We start from the raw sequence: 16,444 nt of genomic DNA on the forward strand, positions 1-16,444 counted from the left end.
ACGGTTAGCCCACCTCGGGGGCCCCTGATGCAGTAGCCCCGGTGGTCCCTGCACCCCCCAGTCCAACCCTGTTACTGACTGTCCCACTATATTAGCTCCTTGGGGTTGCCCTCTTACGTATTTTCTTGTGTTGTATTTGCAACTCATATACTACAGTTTATATGATTTAATTATATTTGAAATCTAAATTCTGCAGGGAACATTCCCTGGTATTGCGCTAATTTCTTAGCTAATTCTTACAGATGTTATTGGTCGCTTTCTTTAGGTGGTCACATGTGTTTGAGCTACTTCTCTCCATCTGTGCTACTTCTCTCTGTATGTGGAGAGAAGCAGATCTGCTCTAATATACACCTTGATTTAGCTGCTTTCACAATCACAGTTTTAAGCCTGCTTGCAGCTACACGGAGTGGTGCAGAAGCATAGATGAACCTTAAAACACTAATGTAGGCATTTTTGGGCTCACTATCTTGGATGGAATGCCCAGTTTCATTTTGTAGTGAAATGCATTCAGATGAACAGTAAATGATAATTTCACGAGTAACTGTAAATATAGCTGTTTAAAAGTACATAAACTCTAGGGGGCAGATTTATCAAAATGTGAGATCAGAGCTCTCCACAGAAAACTTCACCCTTTTTTCTATTCATTTCTATGGGATTTTTAGTAACTTTCACCCATTGATAAATACTAGGGATGCACTGAATCCATTGTTTTTGTGTTCGGCAGAACTGGACTGAATCCAAATTTGGATTTGGATTCAGTCCAGTTCCGCCGAACCCAAAAATAATGGATTCAGTGCATCCCTAGTATTTATCAATGGGTGAAAGTTACTAAAAATCCCATAGAAATGAATATTGAAATTAGGCTATGGAGGTCTTTAATAGAAGCGCGTGTGATTTTTTTTCTTCCGTGTTCATGTAACCAAAAATGACTTGATTTTAAAGTCTTGGATTCGGTTCGGCCAGATGCTTGGATTCGAACGAATCCTGCTGAGAAAGGCTGAATCTTTGCCGAATCCCAAACGGAATCCTGGATTCAGTGTATCCCTTAAAAATGCTTCTAAAAATCCCATTTGAATGAACAGAGAGTGGGTGAAATTTTCTGTAGCAAGCACTGATCTCACATTTTGATAAATCTGCCCCTAGGTGTCAAAGGGCTTTTTTGCTGCTGTAACCCACACATACAAGTTGTGCCTAAAATGTTACTGAAATCAAGTGTTTAATAAGTGGGTCAAAGTTAGGACATTGGCTAATTTATTCTTATCTTCTTTTTTACAATGTTCCTGTGATTGTTTTTGGACCCTCTATGTGTACGTTCTATAAATATAACATGCTTTAGCACTTCTGATTAAGCTGTCTATAAAATGAATATTTTTTTTTTTTTGAGCTGGGTGATGGGAGGATGGAAAAAATCCTGAATTCTATTTAAATGTTAGGAGATCGGTATCATAGAAAATAACTGGCTAATTGTCTGCATGTTGATATCATTTTGTGAAAATTAGCAGTGGGTAAGAATTTAAGTTATATGGTTTCTCTTGGGCTAAACCTTGTACTATACCAGAAAACATTACAGATGTGCCCTGTGATCAAATGAGAGACTGGTTATGATGGAATCTAAAGAAACCTATCAGAGCATTTGCAAATCACTGTAAATCGTTATGTCCCGAGACGTAATTCTTAATTTTATTGTTTTTGGCACTGAGAGAGTGTTTTAGAGTTTTATAGTATACACATAGTATAGAAGATAATGAATTCCTAAAGCCATTACCAACTGAAATTACATGGTGTTCTCAATGTAAAGGTTTATTTTTCTAACTGTCTGACTTATACATATACTGAAGAATCTTTTTCTCATTAAACCTGCAAGTTACTCATACACTTAAATGCAAATATAGAGCACTTAAGAACACTCATGGTTGTACAGGAACCTGGTATGGATAACTGCACATTGCAAGGGCACATTAGATAATATAAAAATACAAAAATATAGAAAAGTAAATGTTTTGTGACATAGTATATTTAATAAGGCACTGATTGGATTTATTAAACACAATGCATGAGACATGCAGTTTTCCAAATAAGGGATCTTTCTGTTATTTGGATCACCATACCTTAAGTTTGCTTTCCCATCCCACCACTGGGATCACCTAAGTGCAGCTGGGAAGGGTGGGAGCTACAACATGAAGCTGGTCACTGTTCCTATATAAACTAAAGTGGTGAGCACAACTTTCCCTTTGTTGTTATAGTTTATACAGGAGCAGCGGCCAGCTTCATTTTGTAGCTCCCATCATTCCCAGCTGCAGTCAGGTGAGTCCAGTGGAACCAATGAAAGAGCAACCATTTGGGGGTTTTAACCTTGAAAGCAAGCAAGATGCATGTAAAACTCAATCCCTTTTTTTAAACTGTATGATGAAGTAGTAGAATTATTCATAAATCAGATGAAAGTGAGTGTAGGACTGGCCAGACTGGGGCAAGACTTTGATGTATTTGGCCAGCTTGAAGTATATTTCAATATATGGAAAAACAATCCCTGTTTTGCTTAAAAGGGAAGGGTATTGCTTGGTAGATTAATGCACAGAATGTCTTAATGTCCTATATATATTGATAATGGGTGAGTGCAGAGGACCTTTTGTTTCTGTCTATATGAATTTTGTGGTCACAGCCTCACTGCACCCCTGCGTAATGATTTCAAATTTAGTGGTGAGCACAACTTTCCCTTTGTTACTATAATATATGCAATAGCACCGTGAATGGCCAGCAAAAGATTATGCAGTAGTTGTTGTCTATGGATATTTAGCTGGGGAAGTGCACGATCAGAAACAATAAATGAGCTTAAGTGGACAACTTCCTAAAAGAAATGTTCTGAGCAAACAGTAAGCAGCCCTCAACTTGACTTGTGTTTTGATAAATTTGTACTAATCTTGCATTGTGTCTCTGTTGTATTTATGTTGATTGCACTGCAGTATAAATGTTTAATTACCATACACTTCCACAGTTAGATTAGTCTGATGCTCCCAGTACAATGCTTTCCTAATCCACAATCTTAGCCAGATGTTTTTTGTTTCCACAGAAAAAGGTGCATTAAAGTGTGAGCTGACTTGCAGAGCTGTGGGCTACAGGTTCTACGTGAGGCAAGCTGAGAAGGTTATAGATGGAGCACCTTGTGATGACAATGGCACGGCTGTTTGTGTTTCTGGTCAGTGTAAGGTAGGTGAACAAGTTCATTTAGTAAAATGAAAGTAAGCTTTATCAGAAAGGTCTATGTAAATACAGCGATAAGCACTCACAGAAACGCTGCACTGAATCCTCTATCAAAAGAAAAGAAGGATGTCTTTGTCTTTTTGTGTACACTTTGGTACTTTGGTATCTGACTACTTTTCTCAGAAAAATCTTTCATTCCGGGGGCCGGAGTCTGCACAGCTCTCTCCTCTCCCCCTTCTCCTGCTCTCCCCTCCTATAAGAATTTACTCCCCCCCATCTCCCATCAGAATGTGTGATCTGAGCTACTAATGGCTAGAGCTGCAGCAGGAAGCTACGAAGACCATGCTAAAATGTTGCTTAAATCTTAAATCAATGAAGGGAGTTTCTAGGGCTATTTACTGGTAAAGCTTTCTGCAGAATAAATATGGTGTTCTAGGTGGCACTAATGTGGCGAATCTATTGGCAGCAAAATGCCAGAATGACTTTCCTTCTCCTTTAAAGTAAATCAAATATCATGTACTGTTGCCCTGCAATGGGAAAAGTTTTGAGTTTTCTTCAGTGACACTACTATAGTTTATATAAATAACCCGCTGTGTAGCCATGGAGGCAGCCATTCAAGCTGGAAAAAAGAAGAAAAAGTTACATTGTAGTATTATTATTGTTATTATTATTAATAATAATTCTAATTTTGATTCACTGTATATACTCGAGTATAAGCCGATCCGAATATAAGGTACCTAATTTTACCTAAGAAAACTGGAAAAACGTATTAACTCGAGTACAAGCCTAGGGTGGTAGTGAGTTTTTTTTTAACTTCTATACCGTACTGTACTGTATGTGTGTAACTTTAAATTATGGTAATTAATAATAATTAACAGTATTCACCTGTATTAGTAATGCTGATTACATGATATGGGTATACCTGATTAGCATTGCTAATAATGGGAAATACTGTAATGAGGTACTAATTATAGGTAATAATAGAGAGCCAGGTGAGATATGGTACTGAGAACCGATAGCCTCTCGGAGCAATAGTTTTTTGGCTGTCTGAAAGCATAAAGAGGCAGAAGAGGGCAGCAAATAATTAAAACATAAATAAATAAATAAAAATGAAGACCAATGGCACATATGCTAAAAATAGGATATTTAAAAACACACTTTATTCTTTAAAGTTTTATTCCACAAACATTAGCACTACCTTCACCATCCCCTGAATTGTGCAGCCAGTTAACTACCAGAAGGTTCACAGTTACTCATTTCCCCCCCCCCCCCCCCCCCACTCACTTTAATAAGATGCTGGTTACCTGAGACTTGAGCTGTATGATTTCAGGATGCAAGGTCTCAGAACACATTGCTGATAAGTGTAACTCCCCACTCTCACTAAGGGTGTGCTTGTCCCAGTATACAAGGTATGCCACATGAATATATATACACATATAGAGCAATGTGGCAGCACCCAGGTGTAGTTTCAATCCCTGCCCATCAATGCAAATGGCTATGGCCTCTCCCTCTGGTTTAGAATCTCCTGCAGAGTGAGAGGTGAGGCAGTAGGGAAGCAAGTCAGGGAGGAGGGTAGAGCAATAACAGAGGGCACAGCACCAATACTAATTAAAGAGCTACTTTTCTAGAGAAGTGCAGCGCTGAGAGAATCTGAGCAATCTAAAGAAAAAAGATCTTAGAATAAAGTCTTACATACTGGCACTCACGTCTTCCCTCAGTCCCGCTCTTGTTCTATGCCACAGCTTCCCAGAACATTATCCTGCTGACTGCGCGCTGTTCTGTGCACCGCAGGGGCGTGTGACAGTGGCGCCGGGACGGAATTAACGTCACGCCCCTGCGGTGCGCAGAACAGCGTGCAGTCAGCAGGATAATGTTCTGGGAAGCTGGCATAGAACGAGAGCGGGACTGAGGGAAGACGTGAGTTCCAGTATGTAAGGTCTGTGACTCGAGTATAAGACGAGGGTGATTTTTTCAGCACATTTTATGTGCTGAAAAACTCGGCTTATACTCGAGTATATACGGTAATTGTTAATGACAACCTTCAGCTATATATCTTTGAATGATGTTCACAACCTTCAATGTTACACATTTAATTCTATTTTAAAATGTAATTTCCCTATGATCCAGTGAACTGTTAGCAAGCATTACGAATATAAGTGAGTAAAGCAACAACCGTGGATGAAGCCATACTGTACATACATTTTTAACCCTAAAGTTTTTAGCTATGAAACATTTGAGCCATTATGGGGTTAAACATGTTAAATGTTTTCATTGGATATCTGCTTGCTTTTTTTCCATCCTTTCACAGAATTTTTTTCAGATGGTGTGCTTGTTATTTCAAAATATACTTTATTTAGTTGTAATATTGGTGTGTAGGCAGCCATCTCTGTACATTGTGGAGAAGTAAGTTATTTGCAGCAATTACATTGGACACAAGTACATAAAGGGTATGACTGCAAGAATCAGGGTGCTTCAGGGCAAACTGGGATAGATACTAACCTATAATGTCCACACATACAGTAGGCTCATTTTCAGGATAGCTGATTGAGATGGTTAGACATTGTTCATATATAAATTGGGAAAAGGAACCAGCTGATATATTTAAATATAAACCAATAAATCCATCAGTGGAATCTGTACAGTAGACTACAGGGGTTATTTAAAACCTGCTGGGCAGTGCCTTTTGCTGTTGCAGGATTGTTGCAGGTCTTGGTGCTCTGTTTCATGTGGTGGTGTACACGTGAGAAGTGGAACGAAAATCATACATGATTCCAAACATTTTTTACAAATAAATAACTGCAAAGTGGGGTGTGCGTAATTATTCAGCCCCCTTTGGTCTGAGTGCAGTCAGTTGCCCATAGACATTGCCTGATGAGTGCTAATGACTAAATAGAGTGCCCCTGTGTATAATCTAATGTCAGTACAAATACAGCTGCTCTGTGACGGCCTCAGAGGTTGTCTAAGAGAATATTGGGAGCAACAACACCATAAAGTCCAAAGAACACACCAGACAGGTCAGCGATAAAGTTATTGAGAAATTTAAAGCAGGCTTAGGCTACAAAAAGATTTCCAAAGCCTTGAACATCCCACGGAGCACTGTTCAAGCGATCATTCAGAAATGGAAGGAGTATGGCACAACTGTAACCCTACCAAGACAAGGCCGTCCACCTAAACTCACAGGCCGAACAAGGAGAGCACTGATCAGAAATGCAGCCAAGAGGCCCATGGTGACTCTGGACGAGCTGCAGAGATCTACAGCTCAGGTGGGGGAATCTGTCCATAGGACAACTATTAGTCGTGCACTGCACAAAGTTGGCCTTTATGGAAGAGTGGCAAGAAGAAAGCCATTGTTAACAGAAAACCATAAGAAGTCCTGTTTCCAGTTTGCCACAAGCCATGTGGGGGACACAGCAAACATGTGGAAGAAGGTGCTCTGGTCAGATGAGACCAAAATGGAACTTTTTGGCCAAAATGCAAAACGCTATGTGTGGCGGAAAACTAACACTGCACATCACTCTGAACACACCATCCCCACTGTCAAATATGGTGGTGGCAGCATCTTGCTCTGGGGGTGCTTCTCTTCAGCAGGGACAGGGAAGCTGGTCAGAGTTGATGGGAAGATGGATGGAGCCAAATACAGGGCAATCTTGGAAGAAAACCTCTTGGAGTCTGCAAAAGACTTGAGACTGGGGCGGAGGTTCACCTTCCAGCAGGACAACAAACGCTGTCCATCTAATCTGACTGAGCTGGAGCTGTTTTGCAAAGAAGAATGGGCAAGGATTTCAGTCTCTAGATGTGCAAAGCTGGTAGAGACATACCCTAGAAGACTGGCAGCTGTAATTGCAGCAAAAGGTGGTTCTACAAAGTATTGACTCAGGGGGCTGAATAATTACGCACACCCCACTTTGCAGTTATTTATTTGTAAAAAATGTTTGGAATCATGTATGATTTTCGTTCCACTTCTCACGTGTACACCACTTTGTATTGGTCTTTCACGTGGTAGCTTTAACTGGTGCATTCTGCGTTTGCAAATGTTACATTTTAGTTAATAGGGTATGGTATGTCTAATTCAGTGGGAGTTTTTGCCTTTGATAAAGAGCCAGTCTGTATGCATTCATAGAACACAATGGAAAAATGTGTCTGTCTGCCAATATGCCATTTGATTTCTTTTTCTTTGATTAGTCAACCTTTTAGAACCCTTGAAGCCTAGAGTACAAGCATTCCGTTAAACATGTTATCGTCACTGAATATTTAATCCTAACCATTCTACAACATCAGGATATCAAGATACAGTGCAGCTCATGTCAGTGTTTTTGTTTCTATAAGCTTCAAAGTGAAACACATGAAAATACAGAGCTGTCAACTCCCCTATTTTTTCAGGCGTTACCTGATTTTGGTGGCTCGTCTCCAGTCCCCCAACACCGTTCTCCTGCACTTTATTCCATCCTCTTGGGTATTTGCGCACGTGTAGGTACAAAATTTCGGCTTCTTCTGGGTTTTAAGTGTGACGTCATTTCCAGAAGTGCTCACCCTCCGTCATTACAGGGACCGTAAACAAAAAATTCAGTGGTTGGCACAGGCCACACCTATCCCCCGGCAAACTGTTTTTTGCAGGTTGACAGCTCTGGAAAATGCAGTCATTCTTTTCTGACATTTGCAGGTTTGGAGTATGGTTTTTAAATTGATTTTGCCATTTTACTGTGTTAAATTCACATAGTTCCATAATATTTTACATGGTACTTCTGGCACATACAGAAGTGATTTCCTGTGTAAGTCACATCATGCAGTGTACTAGATTATACTCTTTGACACAGAAACAAATGGGTAAGTCACTGACTCACCTTGAGTATATCTGCCACTTCTATGGGGGCAAGCTACAGAAAAAAACACTGTTAGAATTGATCATGGTTATGGGAATCAAAGCCAGCAAGGGGGTTCTGAGGTTCGCAGTTCAACAAAATGTATCATGGCTTTATATCATTGCATACAAATTTTTTCTCACCTTCTGTTCTGTCTTGCCAAGTGATTTGGCTAGAAGCAGCCAGTTTAACAAGAAGGATTGGGGGTAAATAGTGAAAATAAATTGTTGTATTCTTTAGTTGCTACAGCTCCCTGAATTTTCAAAGTCTCTTTATAATAAGTGGGTGCCATTCAGCACATCTACCTTTCACTCCTGGAAATGTTAAAAAATGGAAATGCGATGGCTGACGCACCAGGAGATAACATTGTTTGACTGAACACCATTGTGTATTTTTAGTTGTACAGGTATGGGACCCATTATCCAGAATGCTCGGGCCTGGGGTTTTCCGGATAAGGGGTCTTTCTGTATTCAGATCTCCTACCTTAAGTCTACTAAAAAAAGTATTTAAACAGTAATTAAACCCAAAAGGATTGTTTTGGCTTCAATAGGATTCATTGTATCTTTATTGGGATCAAAGCAGATGCTTGTTTTTGAATTTCTGGTTGGGAGGCAAGTTTTGATTGCATAAAATCCCAATGTAATTGCCAAACAGAGCCTTCTGTAGGCTTCCAGTCAACACAGGGGCTACCAAATAGCCAATTATAGCACTTATTGGCAGCTCCAAGAACTTTTTTCATGTTTGTCTTGCTCTCCAACACTTTTTTCATTAAGTTAAAGCTGAACTACCCCTTTAAATAATATATCTCTGACCATTATCAGTTGCTAACAACTGTACCTTCTAGAGTGTCCAATGACTGCTAGGGCACTAACCCCAGCATATATTTGCTGCTATGAATGGAATTTCAAAGACATCCACAAATAGTTATTGATTTAATCAAAATGGCTGATTGATTTTATTAGCCAGGTGTGTCATTGACATTTGAATAACTAGCAATTCTGTAGAATTTTTAGATTAAATGTTGATTAATCTGTGTCATAGTATTTCAGTTATTGCAATGTCTCTCCTATCAAACAGCAAAGAAAAGACAATCACAGCTCCTCTCAGAGCCTCAGTCTTTTTACACCATCCACACCCACTGCGCTCGTCTTAAACCTTTCTATCTCGCTGCTCCTTACCTCTGGAACTCTATCCCTGAATCCCTCCGTAGGGAACACTCACCCACTCTCTTTAAGAAAAAGCTCAGCTGTTACCTTCTGGAGCACTAAAACATTATTTTGCCTAGTCCTGCGCTTAAGGGCAAATGCCCATACCTGGTGCACTCTTACCTTCCAATTTGTGCCTGTATGTTACCCAACCACTTAGATTGTAAGCTCTATGGGGCAGGGACCTCCTTCCTACTGTGTCTCATACCACATGGCACTTATATATGTATATATATAATATTGTATTTATTTATTACATCACTTGTCCTCCCTGTGTGTAATTTTGTATTCTGTAATATTGTACAGCGCTGCGTACCCTTGTGGCGCTTTATAAATAAAGTTATACATACATACATACATGATTGAAGATCTTTATCTAGTATGGATAATGGGGATGTGGCCAGGGGTAACAATGAAAATGACATTGGCTAAATTGCAATATCTATACATGGGACATACTTAAATGAAGACATAAATCTCCTCATAACAAAATTCAGACTGACATACGTTTACTTAAAACCCCTCAAGCCATAACTAATATTTGCCGTTTTACACTGAATGGACTATAAAGTCAATAGAAGGAAAAAAAATCAACAAAGGAATGAACTGGCCATTGAGTGATATTTTCACTCTAATAAACTTCTGGCAATACTGGTTTCTGTCTGAACTGACTGAAAAACTTCAGAAGAGTTAGATATGCTCACTAGGGAGCCTTTTGGCAGGCTGTGACTGGTTGTGTTTTCTTTCAAACATAGTTATAAATTCTAAAAAAAAATAAAAAAATCATACATTCATGAAATTGCCCTTGCGATAGCTACATTCCTGTAGGAGGCTGGACAATATTGTAAATCATTCCATGATTATTATGTAGTGCACCAAGGAAGTGCTTGTCCTGTGCCTCGGGCTTTTCAGATGCTGTGCCAACTGGTGGGGTGAAGCCACGGCACGCCCTTCTGACTATACTCTTCATTTCTTTCTTATTTCTTTGTTAGTCTGTGTTGTATTTGCAATAATAACTTGAACTTGACCAATAGGAGGAACCTGAGATTTTTGGCAGCCTGTTTGTGATTATTTTTCAAGATGCTATTTTTTTTTCATGACTAGCATGACCCCTTGCAGCCCTACAATGTGTGTTGAATTTAAAATGTTTTAAGGACTAGGAATCAACTATTGTATTCCAGATGATCCAGATATATGATAAGAACTATATATATATATATATATATATATATATATATACACATATATACACACATATATATGGCTGTGCAGGGTGGAAGAATAGAATGATACACAATTGCCATAAGTTTTAAAAGTAGAAATGTCACACCTAATACAGGTATAGATACTGGGGAATGAAAAAATAATTGGAACAATAAGAAGACAAATGAGAAGATCATGTTAGTTGGAGTCACACATGGACTTCAGTAGAGCTATAGGATCTGTTATCTGGAAACCAATGATCTAGAAAGCTCTCCCATAGAGTGTATTTTAATCAAATAATTAAAATTAAAAAAAATATTTCCTTTTTCCTTGTCATAATTAAACAGTACCTTTTACTTGATGGTAACTAACCTGCATGAATCCCTATTCAAGGCAAAACAATCCTATTGGGTTTATTTTATGTTTAAATGATTTTTTAGCAGACTTTAAGAGACACTAAAACCTAAAAAAGAATATGGCTAGAAATGTTTAGCTATGTATTTTGAGCCCTTGTACCAGCCCAATGTCACCAATGCTCTATAGAAATAAAGATCCATGGCCCTGAAGATGCCCACAGTAGCTCTCCATCTTTTGCCTTGCCCAACTACTGCATATGCTCAGTCTGCTCTTGGCTGATGTCAGTGACCTGAGCTTAGGGAGCGACTCACAATATTCTTCTTTCCTACGCCGGCTTGCTCTAGTCATTGCCTGTTCCCTATTAAACATGTATTCAGGCCAACCAATCACAGTCCTGTCTTGCTGCTCTCTAAAAAAACTCCAGTCCTGCTCAGGCACTTTGAGCTTGGGGCGAGACTTTTACTGAATCCTTATTTGGTGACTTTTCTTTCCACCTTGTTAGAAAGAATGGAAACATTGACAGAACTTAGAGAAACTGAATTCAGCACAATTATTTTAAAGCATTATATTCTTAATTAAACATAAAAATAGGTTGATTCTATCACTTATATACCATAGAGTGAAAACACCATATACCCCTCCCACATAGAGGACAAACAAAACAAAAAACGTAACTTATTGTATACAAAGCAAAGTCAATGGAGATTCCTGCACTGACCGGTTATTATATAGAGAACACAAGCTATGGCAGTATATAACAGTCCATCTGGGAATAAATTGCTCCATTACAGTTTCTGTAAGCAATATATTGATTTACATAGCATTTTTGAATCTCCCCCATGCCCAATGCACAGAGCTTCAGTTGTGGGGATACAAACCAATAACCTCTCAAAGTGTTTATGAAGCAGTTGCATTGGGGTTTGTGTGCATTACACATGGGGAGAGGCCACACTGTGCCAGTAGGTGTATAGGCAGAACAACATGATATGTACAGGGGAACCTCTGCACAACCCTATGTTCCTTCCCAGGCATGCTGTTTTGCATATGCAAAGTGACTGACACTGAGTTCAGATTTTGTGCTCTCACTATAATAAATAGGCTGTGTCTGAAACCCCCAGTCTGCTCAGCAAGCTCTTGCTTTGAAGTGTTTTGGTTAGACTGTAACTCTCAGTTTGACATAAATGTCAATGTAAGATATTTGTAGAATTATAGCATCCAGAAGCTTTTTTTGTTTAGAAAGTAAGTTGTTTTCTGCTATATTGAGAAATGTATGTACATGATGTGCTATAATCCAATGTGTATAATAGGGCAGAACTAGTTTATATGTACCCGTATCCATGATACACCTGTGTCTCTGTGCTAATGGGATAATTTGGCCAGTATCATCCCCCTAGTACTCTATAGAGCCTGAAGAAAAAAATCATAGATGCAAGAGAATTGCCCAATGAGAATGCTAATTAGGTTCCCAGCACTATATCAGCCATTTTGATATTATCTTACATATAGAGACAATTACATCATTTTCCCCTTCATTATATGGCACAGGAATCAGATATGGGGATAAAGGGACAGACTTGTTCAGTGCTGGGAAACTGTGCTTATTGCTCCCAACTCCAATTGTAGGAACAGAGAACAGGGAGCCAGATTTATTCACATCAGCTGGGATTCTCATTGGAGCAGGGGTGGGCCAAGCCGACCGGGCGCCCTAGGCAACCCGGTCGGCCAACTCCACCCACCTCCCGATCGGTCATTGCCTCCACCACTAATGACAAGCGGCGGAAGCAATGACAAAGAAGCACTAGGGGTAGGCAGGAGAGGTACCTGCCTGGCGCCCCCCAATCGTTGCGGCCTAGGCAGCTGCCTCTTCTGCCTACCCCTAGTTCCGGCCCTGCATTGGAGGATTATTTTGAATATTTATGCAGCCACTGGCTTTGTGCTGTTCTTTTGATAATTTACTACGTTCCCTAAGCTCCACCTCCCAACAGCAGCCCAGAGCAAACTGAGCATGTGCAGGAGCCAAATCTTATAAAAGATAATCTAACAAAGTAACAAGATGGCAGCCCCTTCAATTTAGAAAGCATAAATCATGACTTTAATTAGGCTTCTCAATCCCTGGGCTTGTGCATTAAGTACATAATGTTTATATCTATGTTCAGTATACAGAATACAGCATTTCTAATGATTTTCAATTTTAGACTTTAGTTCTCCTTTAAGGTATGGAGATACAAATTACAGAGAGGCCCCGTATCAGGAAAACCCCATATTTGAGGCATTGTGGATCACACGTTCCATATCTGTACTTGTTTGGGGCTCAAAACAAAAGGCTCGCATATGATCCAAGTGCAAAGCTCACTTTTTAGATACAATTCGCCATGCTTTGCCCACGATGCAGCATGTTCCCCAGAATTTGTGTAATTGTGGGAGCACACAGCTTTCAAGTGATACACCAACATGCACACAAACGTATGTCCCTTTTGGTTCCTCCACTGCATTATTGTACAGGTGTGGGATCCGCTATTCAGAAACCCATTATCCAGAATGCTGTGAATTAAGTAAAGGCCATTTCCCAAAGAATCCATTATGAGCAAAACTTCTATTTGAAATATCTACATTTTTAATATTTAAAATTATTTGTAATTTTTCTATTTAGAAATTATTTCCTTTTTGTTTGTAATAATAAAACATTACCTTGTAGTTGGTCCTAACTAAGATATAATTAATCCTTATTGGAGGCAAAATATTCCTACTGCGTTTAATTAATGTTTAAATGATTTTTTAGTAGACTTAAGCTATGTGGATCCAAATTATGGAAAGATCCCTTATCCAGAAAATCCCAAGTCCCGAGAATTCTGGATAAAAATTCCCATACCTGTATCGGTATCTGAATAACTGCTGCTATTGACGCAACATGCTAAAGGAGTACTGGATTTACCTGTTGGTTAATACTAATTTTTAAAAATCACATCTCCCTAGCATTGTTGTCTTTCTCATTAAGTGGTTTTTACTGCCATCTACTGGTCTGTGGTAGAAGTATAGTCTAGGTAGATTGAAGATTGTCTTCACTTGTTTTCTTAAACAAAGTCATTCATCAGTGTACCTCAAACCAATGAAAATCTGTAGTGCAGGGTGTGGAGTTAAGACCCATGTGAATTAGCCTTTGCACACACTCACTCAATCACATGCTGGAACAGAAGGTTATGGGTTGTTATGGGTCTGAGTATCACAATCAGAAGCATTCAAATATTGAGTGCAGTATATGCATGTTATTGGGTCTGCCAGATTACCGATCTGCAATTACTAAAGGAAAAGCATCCTGAATTATCTCCAGCTGTAGGGTTTTTTTTTTGTGTAAATAAAAGAATATTTTGGAAGCCACCTGTACAAATATTTTAGTCTCATATAAATATTATTAATATAAATCAGTACACTTCCAAACCTGTTCTTGCACTTTTTAGACCATTTTTAGCTCTATGGCTGTCAGAAAAGCGGCTGGCCAAGTAATTATCAGGTAACCTGGCAAATCTGTGCCCTTCCCCTGGACCCTGCACAGCAGCAAAAAGTGTGTTTTGGAGTTACACGTTCTGGGCTTAGGATGATCATGCACAGTTATTAATGGGGTATGGATCAAGGTCTGGGAAATGAGATCCCCAAAAGAGTGTAAATTAATAATTGTTATAATTTTATATGATGTGGGCCCTGCTTTGTGGAGCTGCTGGGTATTCATACATATAATTATGTTTTTTTGTTTTGTTTTTTTAAAGAATGATGTACACTTTATGAAGACCATATCAAACCACTTGCAACTAGTACAATATATAGGTACTTAAGTTTGCACTTTTGAGTTTTAAGCAGCTATTATATCCTTCTTTAGAACTGATACCGCTTGCTCAAACTCAAAATTGCTATCACAACATCACTTGGAATGGCATTCCACAACCTCACTGCCGTCACTGTGAAGAACCAGTGCTTCAACCAATGCTTCAAATGGAAGTTCTGTTCCTCAAGCCTAAAGGAGTGGTCTCTGATGTGTTTTTATGGGAAAAAGAACATCCCCTATCTGCCTATAATCCCCTCTAATGTACTTGTACAAAGTAATCATGTCCCCTTGCAAGTGCCTCTTTTACAGAGAAAACAGACCCCAACCTTGACTGCCTAACCTCATAGTATAAATTAGGGGTCCTCAAACTTTTTACAGGGGGCCAGTTCATGGTCCCTCAGAAGTTATTTGTGAATATAATTGCTATTAAAAGCAGCATTTTATGACTTTCTACACAGTGTTGCAAATGCCAGGCTCCTCCAGCAAGGCAGTAGCAATACAGGGGAGCACTCACTAGATGGGTTGACCTGCAACTCCGCGCTGCCACATCTCAACACCCCCCCGATCCAGGCATAACTTTAACCAATATCAATAAATTGCAGACGATGCACAGGAACATTCTTCCATTAAAATATCACCTTTATTCAGTCCATTAAAACCATCACAGAGTTAAGCACCTACAGCTTAACGAGTTTCATGGCTTCTCGCTACTTCATCAAAAGATACTCCAGCAAGGCAGGTCTGTCAATCTACTGCCTTGTCTACTTATGTCAAAAGCCAGAGCCACCAGGGCAGAGAATAGACATGTCCTTTAACAGTCTGGGTTGCCATGTCCTTTAACAATCTGTTTGCTGTTTATGTCCAGATCTATCTTATGCATCGCACATCAAGGATTAAGAATTTAGATAGATGTTAGTGCTGCTGCTGAGCTCTAATACCCATCATCATCATTATTTATTTAAATAGTTTCAGCAAATTATGCAGTGTTTTACATTTATTTATAACAAACAAGGGTTTACAGAGGGAAATGTAATAAAAGTTGTAAACGAAAAAACAATTTACACAAATAGGAATAAAAATTGACATTTTACAATGTAATATTCTTATGGGGAGGAGGGGGTACCTTGTCTTCAGGCTATGCACAGTATGGAAACTCTGCTTTGTAAACGCCAATTTCCATAGGGGGAGGGGAACTCAGTAACTGAGGTATTACATTGCAAGGAGAGTGCAACAAGAAAACTGGGGTCTATAGAAAGAGCCCAATAATAAGTGCACAGAATAGAGATAGGCATGCTGACTCAAAGGCACTTAAGTGCATGTGGGCTGATCTTCCCTAATGTACTTCTTTCTCCTTTTCTGTTGTGCCCCATATGTTACTGACTTACTCTATAACAAACTGTCCCCTTCCTTGTCTCAAAAAAAAATCCAAGGTAGGCGCTATTCACTTTTCCACAGCGAAACACAAACCATTCAGCTTGTATGTATAGCACAGCCAGCGCCGAATTTCTACTGAGGGCGCCCCAAGTCTGCCCCCTATTGCCCCCCCGCCACGTGAACGCAAACAAGCCTCACGCGACCACGCATGCCGCCCCTGTGCTTGTGCCATTCTAGGCCCGGGCCTTTGTGGCCTCGCCATAAATCCAGGTCTGAGCACAGCATGATATTAATACAATTTTGAAAGTGCATTCTCATAACATTTAGCAATTTGAAAATGAAAGTAGAGGATCTGTATAAACTCCTTTAGGCAGCACAATCAATAATAAACATAAATGACTGGACACTATAAATACCCTCCCACCACATAA

The 16,444-nt window shown here is 39.4% G+C and overlaps 1 protein-coding gene across 1 annotated transcript in view; it reads left to right on the plus strand.

Annotated features, from left to right (window-relative positions):
- thsd4 (thrombospondin type 1 domain containing 4) overlaps positions 1-16,444 on the plus strand; it is a 354,761-nt gene that overhangs the window by 174,764 nt on the left and 163,553 nt on the right. The window contains exon 7 of the mRNA XM_018092415.2: positions 3,068-3,204. Coding sequence (XP_017947904.2) covers positions 3,068-3,204 — 137 coding nt within the window. The remainder of the gene's footprint in view (positions 1-3,067; positions 3,205-16,444) is intronic.

Source organism: Xenopus tropicalis, chromosome 3, assembly GCF_000004195.4.
Source record: "Xenopus tropicalis strain Nigerian chromosome 3, UCB_Xtro_10.0, whole genome shotgun sequence".
In the NCBI taxonomy this organism is placed as follows: Eukaryota; Metazoa; Chordata; class Amphibia; order Anura; family Pipidae; genus Xenopus; species Xenopus tropicalis.